The sequence below is a fragment of the Cucumis melo genome, chromosome 7, assembly GCF_025177605.1.
Source record: "Cucumis melo cultivar AY chromosome 7, USDA_Cmelo_AY_1.0, whole genome shotgun sequence".
Classification (NCBI taxonomy): Eukaryota; Viridiplantae; Streptophyta; class Magnoliopsida; order Cucurbitales; family Cucurbitaceae; genus Cucumis; species Cucumis melo.
The window spans coordinates 3,614,615-3,635,425 of NC_066863.1; the positions used below are offsets into that span (position 1 = coordinate 3,614,615).

Genomic DNA, 20,811 nt, shown 5'->3' on the forward strand with positions numbered 1-20,811 from the left:
TAGATGACCTACGTCATTCCCAATGAGTAGAATGTCATCTACATACAGAACTAAGAATGCTATAGTAGAATTGATGATCCTTTTGTAAATACAAGGTTCATCAACATTCTGTTCAAAACCATAAGATTTGATCACAGTATCAAATCTTATATTCCAGGATCTAGCTGCTTGTTTCAATCCATAAATGGATTTTTTAAGCTTACAAACCTTTTGTTCTTGATCCTTTTGTATAAACCCCTCTGGTTGGACCATATAAATATTCTCTTCAAGATTACCGTTCAAAAAGGCTGTCTTGACATCCATCTGCCAAATTTCATAATCATTAAAAGTGGCGATGGATAAGAGTATTCTAATCGACTTTATCATAGCAACATGAGAGAAAGTTTCTTCATAATCTATTCCCTCCTTTTGTGTATAACCTTTTGCCACAAGTCGAGCTTTGAAAGTCTGTTCTTTACCAGCTTGGTCTTGTTTTCTCTTGTAGATCCATTTACAACCAATAGGTCTTACCTCACTTGGTTGATCTACTAAATTCCAGACAGTATTGGAATACATAGATTCCATTTCGAGGTCCATGGCTTTGATCCATTGGTCACAATCCACATCATTCATTGCATGTTTATAGGTCAATGAATCCTCTATGCCATCATCAGGTATGATGATTTGTGCTTCACTTAAACCCAAATAGTGATCAGGCTGTCGTACAACCCTCCCCTACGACGAGGCTCTCCCAACTCTTGAGAAGGATGTGTTTGACCAATATTCCTACTTTTATCTACTACTTTAGTAGATGAACTAGGTCTATCTGTAGCATTTTTGGAAATTTCTTCTAATACTAGTTTACTGCGAGTTTGATGATTTCTAATGTGGTCTTCCTCTAAGAATGTAGCATTTGTCGATACAAATACTTTATTTTCTTGAGGATCATAAAATAAACCACCTTTTGATTCTTTTGGATAACCTACAAATAGGCATAATTTTGAACGATGTTCCAATTTTTAAGGATTTTGTACCAACACATGTGCTGGACATCCCCAAATCCTAAAGTGACGTAAACTTCCTTTACGCCATTTCCATAACTCATAAGATGTTTCAGAAACACTTTTAGAGGGAACATTGTTAAAAATATAAATAGCTGTTTCTAAAGCATATCCCCAAAAGGAATCTGGCAATTGAGCAAAACTCATCATGGAGCAAACCATGTCTCACAAAGTTCGATTTCTTCTTTCTGATACACCGTTCTGTTGAGGCGTACTAGGTGTAGAGAGTTGTGATTGGATTCCATGCTCTATCATATAGTCTTAAAATCGCAAATCCATATACTCTCCACCTCGATCTGATCGAAGTGTTTTTATTGTTTTACCTATTTCATTTTCAACTTCAGCCTTATATTCTTTGAACTTTTCAAAAGAATCGGACTTGTTTTGAATTAAGTAAATATGACCATACCTTGAATAGTCATCAATAAAGCTGATGAAATATTCGTATCCTCCTCGAGCCTTTACATTCATTGGTCCACAAAGGTCCGAATGTACGAGCTCTAAAGGGTTTTTGGCTCTAAGACCTTTTCCAGTAAAAGATCTTTCGGTCATCTTTCCTTCAAGACAGGAATCACAAGGAGGTAAAGAGTTATCTTCTAACTGGTTTAGAAGTCCACTTACAACCAATATTCCAATCCTATTGAGATTTATGTGACCAAGTCTTAAGTGCCATAAATAGGCATTAGATTCTTCTGAGTTTGTGCTGTTCTTAACATCTCAGTATTTAAGACAAAATTTGCTCGTGTTGGTCTTAACTTATATAAGTTGTTTTCAAGTATAGCAGAACAAATGTGAATACCTTTTCTTAAAATGAACGCTTCATTAATCTCAAAAGATATTTTATACACATGTTCTATTAAAAAAGAGATAGATATCAAATTCCTCTTGAAATAAGAAACAAATATGATTAGTGGCTCCTGAATCTAATATCCAGGTGGAATTTTCATTTTCCACTAAACATGTTTCAAGTACAAGTAAATCATATTTACCTTGTGCTTCTTTCTCTGTTTTTTCTGAGCAAGGTATTTTGAACAGTTTCTCAGCCAGTGCCTATTTTCATCACAGTGGTAACATTTACCTTTTTCTGTAGTTTTCTTACCCTTAATCTGCTTGGGAGTCTTCCCCTTTCCCTTCTTTTCAATCTTTCTATTAGGTTTTGATGGTCCATATTTAGATTTAAAGGACGATCATCTTTTGAATTTTCCTTTTGTAGTAGCAACATTTGCTTATACTTCTTTTCCCTTACCCTTGGTAAGATTCTGAAAACGTTAGAGCTCATTCAGAAGGGTTGTCAGGTTAAATTCTATCTTATTCAGGGACGCATTCGTTTGAAATGGTATGAAGCTCTTCGAAAAAGACTCTAAGATAAAACTAACTTGATTAGCCTCATCGATAGCACCACCATTTACTTCAGCAATATTGAAGTCCATCATCATGTCCATGGCATGTTGTCTAACAGAGGTCCCCTCCTTCATACGCTTAGTGTAAATGTATTTGATTGTTTTGTGTCTTAGGGACCATTTAGGTTGCCCAAACATTCCTTTCAATGAATCCATAATCTCTTTAGTCGTGGCTAAGGATTCATGTTTCTTTGTTAAAACATCTGACATGCTAGCAAGAATGTAGACACGGGCTTTCTCATTTGGTTTTATCCATCGATCATATGCTTTCCGACTAGCTCAGTTTATATTTGAGGCTGGGGTTTGAGGACATTCCTAAGTTAAGACAAATCTTAAATCATCAACAACTAGTATTGTGTTAAGATTTGATTTCCATGCCGCATAGTTATCGCCATTAAGTTTTTCGGAAGCTAATAATTGAACTATCGAGCTATTCATGCTGAAAAACATACTTTGTTTTAGAAACTATAATCTAAATATACCAATCATTTTAGCAAAACTTTAAATAATATACCCTTTTATTATGTTTTGCAACGATAATTCGAAGGTTCAGAATAACCTCTACCGAGGGGTAACCGATTACTCGTCCTTTGAATCAAGACAATCTTGACCAAATGCTAACTCACAAATATCTCATATTTACTTGGCATTTAGTTACCGTTTACTTCGGTCAAGAATATACTAACTAACTTAGTAATTCTTGTAAGTGTAACCCTCCATTTTCGATCCTCAGATATGAGAATCATTATGCTCCCGAAAGTGGAAGGACAATATGAAAACTTATCTAAGAGACCCTATCCAAATATGGAGTTCGTGTTCCGAATCCTATAATACAGCCCTCCGAATGGCACGTCGCTCCAGGGCAGACAAGCAGGCGCATTATAGGAATCTCACAGTGCGACCCAATGGAAGAGACCGTGGGATGTATTGTCATATATCCCTCACCCACTTACTATGAATTACTTCCCCCATTCACCTTGTTCATAGCTCATGCAAACACTCTCCGAATGGAGTCCGCTTCTACGCACGACCCAAAGCGCTGAATGAACATCACGGTGTGAACTCTTGGGGACACTAGAGCTAAAAGCACAATACTTTTCTCCAGCTGAAGTGTTCTAAAAAATGAGTAAATTATCCAGGATTTAATTTAGGCTAACTTAAAAAAATCCTAAAACTAGGTAAAACATCCAAGTATAACATTTATACTGGATTTTAACCTACGATGTCTAGGTGAGAAACTAATTTTATTACCTTACATCTCTCACGCATGCTCATAAAGCTAGGTTAACTAGGCTCAAGAACCGATTACGATCTCCAGGTTAGGAGGTGTTCCATAGACCGTCAACTTAAAAACCTCCAATCCTTAGTCATCTTATCTGACTTGTTGACAAGATCGAATCAGGTGAGCCTCTTGTAACTTAGTTTTACAAGATATCGACCTAAATCTAATTTTGGTATTAACCTAGGTGAGCATGCATCTTATCTTTGTTATAGGTTTTAAAGTCTAATTTCATTTTATAACAATTATAAAACCCTTAGACTAACCTATAATCGTTCATCTAGAAAAAACAATTTAATATGGCTTAATAATTGAATAATTTTGTTAAATCATATTTAATAAAATTAATTCAATTATCTTTTAAATTAATCAAATTAATTTAACCATTAATTAATCATATTAATTAATTTCCATATTAATTTTCTTAACATGCATGTACATGTTAACCTATGGTGGGATTTTAAAACTATATGTCATACAATATGCACACATAATTTTAATAATATTTAAACCATACATCACATGCAAGATTAATAAAACACCCTAAAATAGATTGATTTTTGGTTCTCTAAATTAAGTTAAAAACTAAATTATTACAATAATAATTTGATGGAGTACAATAATCGCATAACAACCTTTGCACGATCGCTGAGTAGGCAAACGGCATTCACGGGCATAGGCGAATCGCATACCATATGCGATCGCTGAGCAAAGCATATGCAATCGCTTAGCAGACTATATTCGATCATTTATAGGTGCCAGCAACCTGCGTACCATACGCAATCGCTTAGCATGTTCACGATCGTTTAAGCGCTTAACGTTACGCGTACCTTACGCGACCGCTTAGCGGATATACGACCAATTCAGAGGTAAACAATCGTTTAGTGCTAGCACAACACGTACCTTACGCGATGGCTTAGCGAGCATACGATCGCTTCTTACGCAAATGATACGCGTACCATACGCGATCGTTTAACATAGAAACGATAGAGACATCTTAACACGATACGCGTACTATACGCGATCGTTCAAAATGTAAGCGATAGAGTCTTCTTCAAACGATACGTGTACCATGCGCGATCGTTTAGCTTGTACACGCGATGTTCACTGGCCCAAGCGATACGCATACCATATGTGATCGTTGAGAGGGTAAACGATAAGCTTGATTTCCCGCGTGCAAGATTTACAGCCTAAACTCAACTCTAATGACCCTAATAAATTACAGACTCTTTGCAAAATTAAATTAAGCCACCAACAGGGATATTTACAAAGAATGAAGCAAAAAAATGACTTAATTTAGAGCCATAACCAAAACTAATCTATTTTAGTTCAACCACAACAATTTATCACATAAATTGTAACAACCCACCATATGCATATGAGTAAAGCTAAGCATGCTCTGATACTACATGATGGAAAAACCAAACAAAAGACATGTTGCAGTGGAAGATAAAGATCAAACTTTACTCTATATGCATCTAAACGATTTAGAAGTTAACATGCTACTACCATGCGATGGACCTAAACGAAGAGAGAGGAAGGTAAACGATGAACTTACCTTTGTAGTTCTCAACTTCTTTTCTGATCCAAAGTTTCTTCTCTTCCTGAAAATCACGAGCAAGGACAACCACCAAGCTGACCTACTATGCTCACGACCAAGAACTAAGAGAATTTTGAGAGAGATGGAAATCAATCGTTTAGGTGTTTTCTAGAGCAAAAAACTCATCATTTTCTCATTCGGTAATGAGAAGTTTTATATGAATTTTACATGCAAATTGCATGTAAATTATTTCATATCTAATCAACACCTAATCAATTCATTAACTCATTAATGAAATTAGTAGCCTTCAATTCATAATCGGCTGCCACATTTCCCATTAACGTTAATTAATATAGTAATTAGTCAAATGGGCATTTTGGTCATTTGACCAACTTAAGTCAAAGTCAAACTTTGACTTTTCTTAGTCAAAAGTCAACTTTTTGACTTTTACTAATTTTCCCATCTTGACTAATTCTAACCTCCCGAGTTTGAATCCGTATTCATTTCTCTAAAATTCAAATCATATTTGAAAATAAATCCGGTCAAAGTTCAAAATCAACATGTTGACTTTTTAACCGTTTTTCTAAACTTTTCAAGCTTTTAAATATGAATCTATATTCATATTTATTTAAATCATATTTAAACACAAAACTTAAAGTTTATTTTTTACTCACTTATATCTTATATATTTGTCGGTTTCTCTCTCTTTATCTTTATTTGAACAATTCGAATTACTTCAACATACTTGTTCTTAGTTGAATCCATATGAGCTAGTAGGGGAACCTAATGGACCTATAGATCATGGGCTCCAACGATTCGAGATTAACTGGCTAAACTCTTTTAGACCAAAGTTAATCAACATTCGTTAACTAAAGAGTCATTCCACTAAAGACTCTTAGTTGCACTCCCCTCACTATAAATATATTTCTGTCCACCTAATATAACCATAATGGGTAAGTCGATCCTTCACAGGTTGTTCGTAATCTCGGCTGGGTCAATATACCGTTTTACCCCCGAGACTACTTCTTGTTCCTTTAAGACCCACTGATTCACTATTGAACAATTGGTTTAAGGTCCAACCTATAAACCAGAATCCTTCCCGGGCCAATGAGAAGGTGGGGCCCCTTGTTTAAGACTTGAATTCAGTCCTTAAGGGAACAACTTATCTACTATTCCAGAAGTGGGTAGGAATGAATTCTATCTTGCACCTTATGTCCCTAGCTATCCACTCGGTCTTACCCCTGAAATGAGAGGTTTATTGGGCCAGCGATGTTGAGCTGCCCTCATCTATGTAGATCTAAGGATACTATCGAATGAACATAAGTTCATAGTTAGCTTAGAATTAAGATCAAGTTACCTAGGTCATCATAATTGAAATAGTCAGTTTATAGTTTACGGTGTTATAACTAAAAGTGACTACTTCGTGGTTCCAGTCTTATGCAAACCATTTACATAGGACGCCCCCACTCTCATGTCTCTACATGAACGATTCAGTATTACATCGTTTGTACTAACTACGGAGCGGGTCGCATCCATAGTGTTTATCCTGAATAAGGCGCCCAACCTTATTCATACACTATAGACCATTTGGGCTATTAATTTGAACTTAATCCATGTATATGTCTTTACATAAAGTTGAAGTATACATGACAAACTAGTAAATAGCCTCAGGACCTTAAATTTATTAGTTTTAAGATTATAGCATTTAATAATAAATCTTATTGAATCAAATAACAAAGTATGAGTTTTAGGACACAAATTCTAACATAAACTACTTCCACGCCAAGCTGAACCTTGATCAACCATTGTAAAGCAGATTGAATATGCATTATAAAGTTCCCTAATACCATCAGAAGTTTCCTTGATAGGATCCAAGGTTGTACTACTGTAAATCTGCAAATCGTAGTATTCAAACAACTTCATTTGAACCTTGGATCTAGAACTGCAGCTACTGCCAAAGCCAGACTCCATTTTGTCCAATATTTATCAAACTTGGTTTTTTTCTTTCAATGCAAGGGAGTTGAGAAGATTATCCGAGTTCTTACACCACTTGATTAATTGAATGTGGACATCACATATCTCAGGAAAATATATATTTGCCATAGGAGATCTGTTGCCTGAGAAGAGTTCACGATTTTGACAAAAAGTTCCAAATAGTCAGCAACACTACTTGTCCATTCCCACTCTAAAGCAGTAAGAGAGCTAATGCAACTGAGGATCATGCTTTTGTAGAAGATTAAATGGATCGTTGTATTCCACAACCATTTCAATTTCATTGACCACGACTGTCAGACCAATATCGTCTGACTGGTGATCCCAATTTGATGAGCCATCTCATTGAACCTCTCTTGAGTGACATGTGAACTTCTGATATATTTAAAACTCCCTTGAATCTTTTTGTTAACCTCTTGCATCGCTTCTGTCACGTCTTTAGCAATTGGATTCATGGTATGTGCAACCGGGCATACGTCAAATAGTCTACCGTTACTCAAAAGAGGCCTTTTCTTCGACATGTGTTCTTTATTCTGCTGATGATCTCGTCATTGGTCGAAAAATCATCAAATACAGTGCAAATATCTTACACTCACTGTCCCAGTCCACCAGTCCCTTTAATAATCAAGCATGAGCGGATGTACTCAGTATGAATCAAGTGTGATAAAATTCAAAAGCTTTTTCTGTAATTTCCAATTCTCGTCAAAATAGTCAATATTTTCTGATGAAAGCCACATTTCAACCGAAACGATAGTTCTATCCTGCAATCTATTGATGGTTTAAAACATCTTCTCTTTCTTCTTCTAATAGATTTCCACACAAGAAAGCTCAACAATGCTATTGAGTAACAAAAACAACGGCTGAACATTTTTGACAAAAACTTTAAACCCTACATGCTCAACAATAGACAATGGATAACCTCAGCAAGATCATTCTGAATCGGCTCTTAATCAAACTTACTACTTGCAATGGTGACTACTTCATCCTTTCTCTGATCCAGATCATATTTCACAATTGCCTATTTAAACTCATCTTTTCTCTGCCCTTCAGAAGAGCTGATGTTTCCAAGACCACTTGAACCGTCCTTTTTAATCTTTTGGCTGCAAGTAGTTGACAAACGTCATGATTGAATCATTTTAGACATCAAATCAATTGATTTCTTAAATGTGTGATTCTGCTATTAATTGAGCCACTGAGCTTCTTGTAGCAATGCACACAAACATCATAACAAATGTCTGTCGTTTTGGCCTTCTCAAATCGATTTCAAACTACCGATGTTAACCTCTTCGGTTTCTTGATCAATGAGTCGTTAGATATCTCCAGTGGATAGGGATAAATAAACCAAATTCTGTAAAATCTATGAACTGCATAGGCAAAGATAAAGCGATAGCAAAGTGAAGGGAAACAATTCTTTAAAGACTTGCTATATAGCTGGCACAAAAGGGACAAACTTCTTAATTGTTCCATTTATAAAACAATGTAAAATTTAAAATGGTTCAAGTTGAATGGAACACAGATAACAATGACATACAGAATAACTTAAACTCTAAAACAATATAGCTAATAAATGAGTCAAAGAATGGAAGGCAACTGAGCTATGGACTACCTGACCAAAAAGAGTAGGATTTTGAACAACATTTGGAAAATTGGAATACAAGGACGAAAAAGTACTTCCGATCTTATGACTCTCCCATTGTCTGGACCTAACCAGTCAACTCATCGTAACTCTTGCATACTTAAGAATGCCCTTTTCCATCTATTAGAAGAGAGAGAGAGATTGAAAACAACTGATGAATTGTACAAGAAATAATCAATGGAAACTGTAAAAACCAGTTACCAGTTACCACTGATGAAAATGATCAGGAAGTTGGCCTAGCCAATGTCAAACTGTTAAAGAGAGATCCAACTAAACATCTCATGTTGTTGGAGCATTGTCAAGGAGATTAACTAAACATCCCATAAATGAATCAGATTTATGATGACAAACAATACCAAAGCAAAAGAATTAACTAAAAACTTTGAGTCAATCCATGAAAGAAGAATCACATTTTCATGAAAAAACCAAAGTTAGATAAATTTCTAGCAGACTTTTCTTGGATTGATAAATAAAATCAGGGAGAACCCCAAACACCAAAAAGTGAGCGCCAATTACTAGAAATTTCCAGCAGAGATGACGCAAATTCCTTCCAAATGCAGAAATTAAAGGAACATGAACACCATAGATTGCATGAAAAGACAGAAACCCAACAAAAGAAGCAGCATAAAACAGCTAAGTATAACTTATAAACATAATTTGAAGTGGGTCTTACAGAAAGTTGATGAATTGAAGTTTCTTCCTTCAGAAATGGTGGAGTTGGATTGGTTGGACCGTGAGTTTTCTGTTCGTTAGGATTCGAAAAACGGCAAAATCATCAGGCTTGTAGATTTTTTTTTCTTTCTTTTTTTTTTTTTTAAGAAAAAGAGCTTTAAATTATCAAAATACACTTGATTTTAATTAGACAGTTTAGCAATCAATTTTAAAATATTAGTGTGTATATATAAAAAGGAAAATGGTACAAAATAACTCAAAACCTAAAATTCTTTTATGGCTGATGGCACATTTTAGGAATAATGTTTTAGGGTTTTGGTAATGATAAAATTAGGGTAGTTAGAAAAGAAAATACATAGATGAGGTTGGAGTGGCACGACTTCCATTAATCTAGTAAAAAACACGACTTCCTTAAAACAAAAATAATTTCCTAAATTAACCCATTGTTTGAAGTCTATAGGATTCTTAGATTTGAAATTTGGACTCAAAGAGAAAGAGTGCAAGAGGAAACACCCTAGTTGAACTACGACGATGAGTATTTTCACTTATTATGTAGGTGAAATCCCAGTAGAAAAGTTTTTTATTTTTTTCATTTCAAAAGTTTGTTTTGATGCAACATATTTAGTTGTACATTTTAAACTATTTGAGTTGAACAAATTTTGGAAAAAAAAAATTGTCCATCTTTTTGGATGACTTTTTTCTTTAAGTTTTCAAGGGTTATTTTTTTCTTTAAATTTGTAATATAACCACGGTTTTAATGCAAATAAGAATGTATTCTATGACTGACTGTTATGCCTACTTCCATGTAATCTCCAGTTACAGTCCTATTTCCACTGTTCTCATCTGACATAACAATTATTTTGGTTCGATTATACTACAACAATCTCATATTGTTCCGTCACACAATACTTTTTAATAACCAATTGAAAATCTTTTTTATAGTCAAATTCCCTTTCGAATTAAACAAGAATTGTGTACATATATCTTTTTACATCACAATGTTGACCCTTGTTCACAAATAGAATCAATAGTGTTTCAATCTATTTGTGTAAATATCTCAGACAGACCATTTCATTTTCATATTCTATATTTTCATCATTTCTACATAATTCATCAACTTCCACGTCTATATCACTCTCCCATGATTACCAAGTTCAAGAATGACTGGACTTTCAGGTCACATCAATAGATTTAATCAACTCTTAAAGTTTGAAAACTATCAAGACTACCATCAGAGATCAACATTACTCTGATTAAACAAAGCCTAATAGTTCAATACCCAAATACAAACTCTACATATGCCCAAATTACTTTTAAACTCTAAAAGGCCTAAATTAGTCAAAATCAAAATATAATCTCCAATTACATTTAAAATACATCTTCATCCAAAACTCCAAATTTAAACAATCTAAGTTTTCATTCCAAAATATGCCCAACATCTATTTTTGTTTTCAAACTTTACAAAAATGCAATCAATACACAAAACCCTAAAATTTAGGTATCAATGTACAATACTATAAATTCATCTCCCTAAAATAGGTTCTTCAAACATGTGTGGATTAGTTTTATAATTTCAGACATTCCTACCATCATGAAAATCACACACACATATAGTTTTAAGAAAACTAAATTTCAAGCCATGGTCATAATTCTTTTAACCACACCCAAACAATTGGAGTATACCTTTAAATTTCAAATTTTTCAAAGAAAGATTCCAATCTTTATTGGAAGGAGAGAAATAGAAAGGAAACTTCTAACACTTTTCACACAAGAATTAGAGTTTAAGTATTATTCAACAAAATTGTGTATCCAGTCTACGACTAGATTATGTTCAACAAAACTATACGAATATATTCACACCATGTAAACAAAGATATATGTAAAAAGAAAAAATACATTCCTGCTATAAAATACCAAATTCTATAAATTTAATAAAATCATACAAAAATATTTTCATTATATAAACATAAACATATTTAAAGAAGAGAATAAACTTACCTTAGAACTTCTAGTCAATGAATAAAGAACGGTGGGACGGCGACTACGACGAGGAGGGGGATGACGAAAGCTGCAAACAAGGGGAGAGGAGGGGGGTTTTTTTTTTTTTTGGTGAAACACGAATGGAAGGTAGAATGGGCTGCGACTAAGGTTTTAAGATCCACAATGACCACCATGTCAGACAAGATGGTAACGTTGATACCACACATGACTGACACGTGAGATGAGTCGTGTACCAAGTACACGACTCAAATACCAAGTCGTGGATTGAGTCTATGACTTTGAACACGAGACGTGTACCCGATCCATGATTTTACCTAGTCATGGACCGAGTAAACGACTTAACTATCATATTTTTGTCAATTTTAACATCTATTTTTAATTAAATACTAACTTACTTAGCATTCATTAATTAATTTTAAATCATTATAAAATTAAATTAAGAAAAGGGAATTGTCAAATATGGAAAATTTGACAAAATATTTATAGAACATAGTAAAATTTCAGATTCTATCAATAACAGATATCGACAGACACTAATATACTTTTATAAGTGATATTAATAGAAGTTTATTAGTATAGAATTCAAAATTTTGTTATAGTTGATAAATATTTTAGTATATTTAAAAATGTTCCATTAAAAAAATTATTTTAAATATGTGTATATTTGAAAGATGTGAGTAAGGAGTAAACTCTAAGATTAAGGTACAAAAACATGTTTTCCCAAAACAATTGGTTAGAAGAAAAATAGTCCCAATGTAGAAGAGAAGTAGTGTTGCGCAAATTTATCCACTCCCCCCGGTTTCCCATTTCTCATCTCCGTATTCACAAAGCCTAGAAAGAGTCTTATCCACAATCCATAGCACCAATTCCCCAACTGAAAGAGCCACTGCCAGAGCTACAATGGCGATGCTCTGTGCTTCCTCCTCTACACCCACTTTCTCTTTACATTCCTCTCTCACCAATGGAACCACAAGTAACAGAAGCATTCCCACAAACTCACTCCTTGTTGCCTTTCCACTCCCACATTCAAAATCTTCTTTTCTTCTAACCCAGACCACCATTCCTCTAACCTCCAACTCCAAGAGGTCGGCCCTTCGAGTGCGAGCTCAAGAGCTGGATCGTGTCCCTTTGGAACAACGGTGGATGTTCGAGGGCGACGAGCTCGACGGCCCTGTACGTCTGTAGATCATACAATATTTTTATTTGTTTGCGCTAAGTTTGGTATTGTGGGTTTGAGACTAATTGAACTCGTTCTTTGCATAAGACGTTAATGGGTTCCTATTAAACCTAAAACGCTAATGGGTTGTTGTTTGTTGTTTCTTTTGGAGCTGTTACATCAAACATTTGGCTTCTCCGCATTAGCAATGTCTCTTTCCGTTGATATATTGAAGTTATTTTCACAGAAACTATCAACAAAAAAACTGGTTACAAGTATAATTGTTCTTATGACTGAACATACAAACCTCTTTCTGATTGTTAGGCCTATTTGATATGCCAATTCTCTGAATCTTGAAGAATTATTTCCTGTTTTAGCTAGCTGTTTGTTTATTTTTAATTTTCAGATTGGATGCTTAGTAGTCGTTATTCTTTTCCATTCAGGATATATGGAATAAAACGTGGTACCCGAAGGCTGCAGATCATGTGAACACAGAAAAACCTTGGTATGTGGTTGATGCCACTGATAAGATTTTGGGAAGACTAGCTTCGACCATTGCCAATCATATCCGAGGGAAGGATTTGCCAACCTATACTCCTAGTGTGGATATGGGGGCTTTTGTGATTGTGGTATGTGGCTGTACTTGTACATAATGTTTTAGCTAATCACTACAGCATTGATTGCACTTTTATCTACTCAACTTGAACTTTCTTGCTATTTGTTTTCATTTAGTTGCTTATTCATTATAACCCATGAATTATACTTATGCTCTTGATCCTACTTAGGTAAATGCAGAAAAAGTTGCGGTGTCTGGTAAAAAGAGGACTCAGAAACTATACAGGAGGCATTCAGGGCGACCGGGTGGTATGACTGTAGAAACTTTTGACCAGCTACAGCAGAGAATTCCTGAAAGAATTATCGAGCATGCTGTTCGTGGTATGCTTCCAAAAGGGAGGGTAAGTGGTTCCTTCTACTCAAGTGCCATATTGATATGCACGCAGACTGCAAACTGAATATTTGTGGGTGATAAGAGTGATTGTTTAAGTTTAAAGTGACACTCCATTTAGGAAAATTGCGTCAAAAGATTATGCGGAAAGTATATTTTCTGCTCCATTTGGTTGATCAGTTTTGTTAGAAGATTTAGTTAGTTCCTTCTATCCGGTCTGGTCTCGATCAAGGATCTCCGTCTTCCAGCCCTAGGATTTGAAGGGAGGTCTTGAACTCTAGGCTTTCTTGGTTGTTGGATAGGCTTTCTGTTAATTCCCCTTTCATTTAAGCTTTTTCATTGCATTGCCAAGGAGGCTTCTTCTTCTTTCTTTTACGACGAATCCGGCAAGCTAAAATCCTTTCTTCTCTGATTGCTTGAATACAAAAGTTCAGGAATTCAGAAATTCAGAAATCCAAAAGTTGGAAAGGTTGGGTTGGTCTTATGAAGTGAGGATGCAATCCTCCTAAACCTACCAATATGGAAACACATAACCTGATAGTCGGTTAAGATAGCTTTTGGTGTTTTGGTTGCGGTAGTGTAGACTATTGGTTAGCTATGTTCCATCTTACAGAAGAGTTCCTCAAACTCATCACCAATGGGGTTTTACAGCTTCAAATTCAAATTTAAGTTGTTCCGATGGTTCTCACACTCTACAACATAGGATTCTAGAAGCAACGAGTTGATGTATGGCAAATAATCGTGTTTTTCAGTTCATTAGAAGAATCTCCAATTATAAGAAAATAAGATTTCTGGTGGCCTTTCAAAATCTCTTCAAGAGGATTTCAGAACTTGGATTGTAATTTGTTAGGTTAACCATGTGGAGGATGTGACAAGACCGAGTTGCTTGGGAAATTTTGAAGTGTTTGAGAACCAAACATATGGTCTTTTGCTTTATTCCTTGGCTAATCTACCGGCAATCTGTTGGTTACATTTAGTAGTAAATATCTTTGGCCCTTTAAGTCATACTGGCAAAACTAGAGTTGAAGACCTATACGGTTGATTGAGTCTGACAACTGTGTTGGATGATTTCTTGGCAATTCAGGACCAGGAAAGCTAAAAAAGTTGCTTTAGCTGTGGATTTTGAAATTTTTTGGTTGTCGTTTGAACTACGATCATTGATTTGAAAATTTCATACTTTCTATACACCTAGTATATGTATTAGGAAATCAACAATTAACAATACAAAAAACGTATAGAGATCAACATAGAGATATACGTGGTTCACTAACAATGTATTAGCTACGTCCATGGAGCAAAGGGAGAACAATTTTATTAGAGAAAATTTTTCACACAAGACGACGCCATTGGGTTAGTGACTATATATTGTACTTCTCTAAACCCTAGGTTTAGTGAGACCACCATACTAGGTTTATCTGGGTATAACCGTATAAGATAGCTTTATCTTAAGTTTCAGCTCTCCAAGAATGATGCAGCAAAATAAAATCTACGTTATGAAAAAGGAACAACTTTTCGTAAAGAAAATCAAACAGCCCTGCTTCTGCATCATCCTTTGAACAACTTCTTCGTGACAAACAGTTAGTTGTTTATGATGCGGTGTATTCTGACATAGGAATTTCTCGTTGTCAGTGCTTTGACATGACGTGGATGAAACTGTTCTTTAGACTTTTTTCAAGTAGCTATGAAGTAATTGCGGTGCTTGAAATACTCATCTTACTTTTTATTTCCTGTAAACTGCTCCATATTGTGTGTATACGACTTCCCTGTTTCCTGCCTCCATTTATGTTCCTGATAGTTTATTGGGTGTTTCAAACCATGGCAATTTATGTGCAGCTTGGAAGAGCACTCTTTAACCACTTGAAGGTTTACAAAGGACCAGACCATCCACACGAGGCACAAAAGCCAGTTGAGCTGCCAATTAGGGACAAAAGGATAAACAAAGAAAGATAGTATATGAACTACTAAGAGCAAACAATGGACGAAGAGACAACGCTCTCTTGTATGAGGTTTTCTATGTTCATATAATCGAGTTAGAGTTTCCATGCTTCAACTCAATTTGATATCAGCATTTGTTCTGTAATTTGATTCCAAATTCTAGTATCTTAATCCAAAGTTGCGTTTGCAAAGTTATTAAATCAGAAGAGGAAATCCTTAAATCTTGCCCGGTTAAAGGTTGTGATAGTGGTATTTTTATTACAATTCTTGATTGATTTCTCTATTTAGAGTTTTCTCTTGGGTGAAGAAATGAACGAAGGCTTCGAACGACAGTGTGCACTTTTGGAGCTATAAAAGGCAAATATACTAGATACATCGTGTGGAGTTGTTAAAACTTTGAAAAAGAAGAAAAAACTTTATCAATTATGCCTAACTTTGCAATTCTCGCTTCATTTTATTTAAATTCGACTAAAAAATTATCTAAATATCATTCTTCTCACAAAATTCATTCAAGAGCAAAAAAGTATCATTAAAGAAAATAAAAGAATAAAGGATAGGAAAATGGCTCTAATCAATAAATATTCTACCACTAGATTTCACCTTTTTTTTTTCTAAAAGTGTTATTTTCTGCATCTAAAACCAAATTGGTTCATATCAAAGGACGTAAATTGGTTCTTTTCTTGAGAAGTTTTTGAAGTTTTAAAATAGTTGTCTAAAATCTATTATTTAATTCTCTCTGAACCAGGAAATGGGCGAGGAATGACTTTCAATCTGAAAAGATTTTGGACTTCAGAACACTCACTCATCAGATCACCGTTTTTAGAAACCAATTGGGAAATTGCCAAAAATAGGTTAAAAAAAGAGATTTAAATGAATTTTGGGACAAGTTTTCAAAAGAAAGACTTTTAGGACAATTTGGGTGTGAATGGACAAAAATGCCCTTCATTAAATTTCTATCGCTCTCTATTGATTTTTCGCCTACCCACGTTCGCTTTCCCTTCTCTTTCGCATAGAACACCTGAAGTAAAAAAAAAAACATCTCCTTTCGTTGGCTTTTGAAATTTCCCGCTCTGCTCTTCGAAGATACTCTGACTGTTCGTCTGTCGTCGGTCCTCCAGTGCATTTCGTCGCTTCTCCTTTTCGAACCTAAGAATCAACTTTGAGCGTGTTCTCTTATTTCAGTGAGTTTTATCTGTAACCCATTTTCAATATATTTGCTGGAATTTGTTCCTTTTTCTTCAGGCTTCAATCATGACATCGACTTCGACATCGACCGACGGACCCTTGTACAAGATTAATCCTTCCCATCATTTTTATTCCCTAGTAAGTTGTTTGTCTCATTTGGAAAAGACAACACATAATATTAAGGCCAAACTCAAACCCGATCAATTAGCCTTATTTAGGAAAACAAAGTTTGGGCACTTTTTGGACCTAAATATTGTCTTTAATGGGCCACTCATCCACTACTTACTGTTAAGGGAGGTGGAAGATGAAGGAAAGGATTCTATAAGTTTCTTACTAGGGGACGTTGTTTGTACTTTCGGTAGGAGAGAGTTTAACATCATAACTGGACTATGGGGTCCTAAAGAGGACTATATTCAGTTGGTTGGGAATAGTCGACTGTTGGAGAAGTTTTTCAAAGACAAGGAGTGTGTTTATGTTAGCGACTTAGAGGATATATTTTTGGAATACGAGGGTGATGACGATGATATTGTGAAATTAGCTTTAGTCTACTTTATAGAGATATCTTTGTTGGGAAAAGATAGGCGAACCAAAGTGGACATTGGTTTTTTCAAGATTGCTGATGATTGGAATACATTTAATAATTATGATTGGGGTCGGATTGTTTTTGTACGCACGCTAAGTGCCTTGAAAAGAGCCTTGGACAAGCAATATGCCAAGGGAAAGAAGAAATCAACACAGACAAAAAAATATACTATCAATGGATTTCCGCATGCATTACAGGTATGTGACTTCTTACTTCTTACTTCAAAACTTTAAAACGATCGTTTAGTTGTTTTAAACGATCGTTTAGTTCTTTTAAACGATCGCTTAGTTGTTGTTTTAACGATCGTTTAGTTATGTTAAACGATCGTATAGTTGTTTTTTAACGATCGTTTAGTTATGTTAAATGATCGTATAGTTGTTTTCAAACGATTGTATAACCACTTGTTTATATATCTATATATATCTTGTGGCACTTCCTAAACTTGTTTGTCAAATGTCGAATAGGTTTGGGCATATGAGTCTATACCAACCATCATTGGATGTGGTGTAGATAAAGTAAACGATCAAGCCATACCACGAATGCTGAGGTGGGTGTGCCAACAATCACCAAAGTCCCAAACTATAAGCCAGGTGTTTGACTCGCCAATGGTAAGTAGCAAGCAATAGTAACTTACTTAAGGATCGCGTGATTTTGTGCTTATTTCTTTGTCCTAAATACATTTGCCTTTTTCTATTTGCAGTTTATAATTAAGGCGGTCATTGAGATGACACCTGAAGAGGAGCAGTTGAAAATTGCTTCAGGTGAACTTTTTGAAAACTTCCGCTCATCTACCATTATTCAGTCGAAGAATGGTGGTTCAAAAAGAGTAAAAGAAGTTGTTAATGATGAAGATGACTTCAAAAAGAGTAAGAAACAGAAGTCCAAGATTAAGATGAAAAAGGCTATTCGAAATCTCCAAGATCGAGTAGCGGTTGTTGAAGGGCAACTTAATAGTATAAAATCAGATATTGACGAATTGAAGGGCATGATGTCAAGCATATTGAAGCACATTGGACTTCAAAGAAAGGTTAGGAATGAAACTGTTAAGTGTATTGACGTTAGTTGTTTCATATTTGGTAATTACTCATACGTTAAGTTGCATGTTCTCGCTAATTCATTTTGAGGTTCCATAGGGTGACGAAGGGGACCACAAGGTGTCCGAAGGCTTAGTAGATCATACATTAGAAAGTAAAGATGTGGATAATGCTAAGACCGAAGATGTTGACACAGGCGATACCCCTAATTGGTTGAGGATGCCAAAGGAGGATGAACACATTGAAGTTAAAAAGAAGGTTTGGTTCCATGTTCTTGCTAATATTGATGTTTAATTTCTATCATTATCCACACTAATGCATTATGAGCTTCCATAGGGCGACGAAGATGTGTTGGAGAAGAAGGTTGATATTGGTTTAGAGGAGCCAATAGATGTCGTTGACGATGAGGACGTCACAGAGATAGAACCATTTCTCACTCAACGACCACACGTTCGGCCCGCCCGTAGGAAGCGTGCAAGTGTTTACTTATCAACCCCATTCACAACTCTACCTAAACGGTCTCTGACATCAACCACCAGCACCTCTGAGTATGAAGCAATTGTTTATGATCCTATGCACAAAATACTTGACGTCCATTTAGATAAACTTCGAGCTTGGATTACAGACAAGCGTACAGACGATGAGCTGCGTGAAACCTTTCATGGGAAAAAATCGAAGGCTTTTTTCAGAGACTTGTTTATGTGTCGCCGGTGGTTGTCGGATGAGGTATGAGATTATCTTATCATTTATGCAATTATAATTTTATCATTGTTATGGTTCTATACATTTACTGCTTACTTTTGTTTCTATTAGCATTTGGATGCACTTTTTCTTTTCATTCGCTTGAAGATTAAGGCAGCCGGGATACCTTCTTCTCAGAACTTCACAACTGCAGACACAATCTTTATGGTTTGGAATCGTCGCGTTACTTTATGTATGTATTTGCGTTTGATATTTGTCTTTCGGTCTGATATTTGCGTTTGTATGATTTTCTTTGCAGCGCATTTTAGTTTCGAAGTGGCCCCTATACAAAGAATGTATTAAAGAGAATCGCCCATTTGACTGGGACGAAGAGTATAGGTTGGTTGACTATGTTGTCGGGTCAAAAGAGGACTTCCAAGATCCTTGGGCAAGTGTTGATTACGTTTACTCTCCATTCAATGTCCATGGCAACCATTGGGTTCTATTATGCTTGGATTTGGTAAGTTGTCAAGTGAAGGTATGGGATTCGCTTCCGTCACTTACAACTGCCGAAGAGATGACAAACATATTACTGCCCGTTCGACAGTTGGTGCCAAAGTTGTTAGATAGTACTGGCTTCTTTGATAGGAGAGGTAGATCATCGACATACAAGGAACCTTGGCCAGTTGTCATTGTTGACTCAATTCCACTTCAACGAAATAATAGTGATTGTGGCGTATTCACAATTAAGTATTTTGAGTACATAGCTGCTGGTGTTGGTTTAGATACATTATGTCAAGAAAACATGTCATACTTTAGAAAACAATTAGCATTTCAATTATGGACCAACACTCCTATGTATTGAAATATTAACATAAATCACAAGTATCAATTGGCTGTTCGATTATTGTGTATGTTGCATTTCAATTAGTATCAATTGACATTTCAATTAGTAGTATCGATTATTCTCTATGTTGCAAAACTACTTGTAGCTAAACGATCGCTTAATTTTTTTATGATTTTAAGAAGATCGTTTAGACTTTACCAAACGATCGTTTAGACTTTACTAAACGATCGCTTAATATTTTGACGTTTATTAAGAAGATCGTTTAGACATCGTTTTTTAAGAAGATCGTTTAGACTTTACCAAACGATCGTTTAGACTTTACTAAACGATCGCTTAATATTTTGACGTTTATTAAGAAGATCGTTTAGACATCGTTTATTAAGAAGATCGTTTATACATATGTGCGCGATGAGTATTTCTCTACACGAATATTTTGTGATATGTATCTAAACGAATACAAATATTAACTCAAATATTCTTTCTCAGTTTTGGTCGCGTTTAATTGAAAATATCACAAAGTATTTATTTTATAACAAAGTTTAAAATTATAATATGTTATTCTCTCTATAAAAATTACATAATGATAGTTTTTGAAGACAGAAGTTGAAACGTTTGAAATATAAAGAAAGGAAAAGTGTAATGTTATAGTAGGAAAAGTTCGGGAAAATACCTTTTAACGTTGATGAAAAATATGGACTGAGACAAAAATGGTCTGAGAGAACAATGGACTGAGAGAAAACGAAGGTGAGTGATCAGTGCGGTTGTGTATTGCGTAGTGACGAAAAACGAACGAAGAAGGCGGAACGTATATATCGGTCGTTTTTACCAAAGGGGCAATATTGTAAATTCGCGTACTTTTTTGAAATGTTGAATCGCGGTTGTAA

General features: G+C 35.2%; 2 protein-coding genes and 1 long non-coding RNA gene across 4 annotated transcripts; 2 read left to right on the forward strand and 1 right to left on the reverse strand.

The window, feature by feature from the left end:
• Positions 1 to 6,914: 6,914 nt before the first annotated feature.
• Positions 6,915 to 9,721, reverse strand: LOC127150250 (uncharacterized). 2 transcript variants are annotated; one of them, XR_007822444.1, is made up of 3 exons: positions 9,561 to 9,721; positions 9,089 to 9,198; positions 6,915 to 9,007 (listed from the first exon to the last, which is right to left on the reverse strand). It is a non-coding gene; the product is annotated as an uncharacterized LOC127150250 (long non-coding RNA). The 2 variants fall into 2 exon arrangements; XR_007822443.1 differs by having other exon boundaries at positions 6,915 to 9,198.
• Positions 9,722 to 12,257: 2,536 nt separating this feature from the next.
• On the forward strand, positions 12,258 to 15,797 carry LOC103501842 (50S ribosomal protein L13, chloroplastic). Its single transcript, XM_008465558.2, has 4 exons — positions 12,258 to 12,733; positions 13,160 to 13,345; positions 13,502 to 13,672; positions 15,496 to 15,797. The coding sequence occupies exons 1-4, from the start codon at positions 12,461 to 12,463 to the stop codon at positions 15,610 to 15,612; spliced, it is 747 nt and encodes a 248-aa protein (XP_008463780.1). The 5' UTR covers positions 12,258 to 12,460; the 3' UTR covers positions 15,613 to 15,797.
• A 1,974-nt stretch (positions 15,798 to 17,771) lies between these two features.
• LOC127150255 (uncharacterized) lies at positions 17,772 to 19,982 on the forward strand. Its single transcript, XM_051087643.1, has 6 exons — positions 17,772 to 17,973; positions 18,066 to 18,392; positions 18,499 to 18,657; positions 18,736 to 19,125; positions 19,213 to 19,308; positions 19,400 to 19,982. The coding sequence occupies exons 1-6, from the start codon at positions 17,905 to 17,907 to the stop codon at positions 19,943 to 19,945; spliced, it is 1,587 nt and encodes a 528-aa protein (XP_050943600.1). The 5' UTR covers positions 17,772 to 17,904; the 3' UTR covers positions 19,946 to 19,982.
• Positions 19,983 to 20,811: the final 829 nt, after the last annotated feature.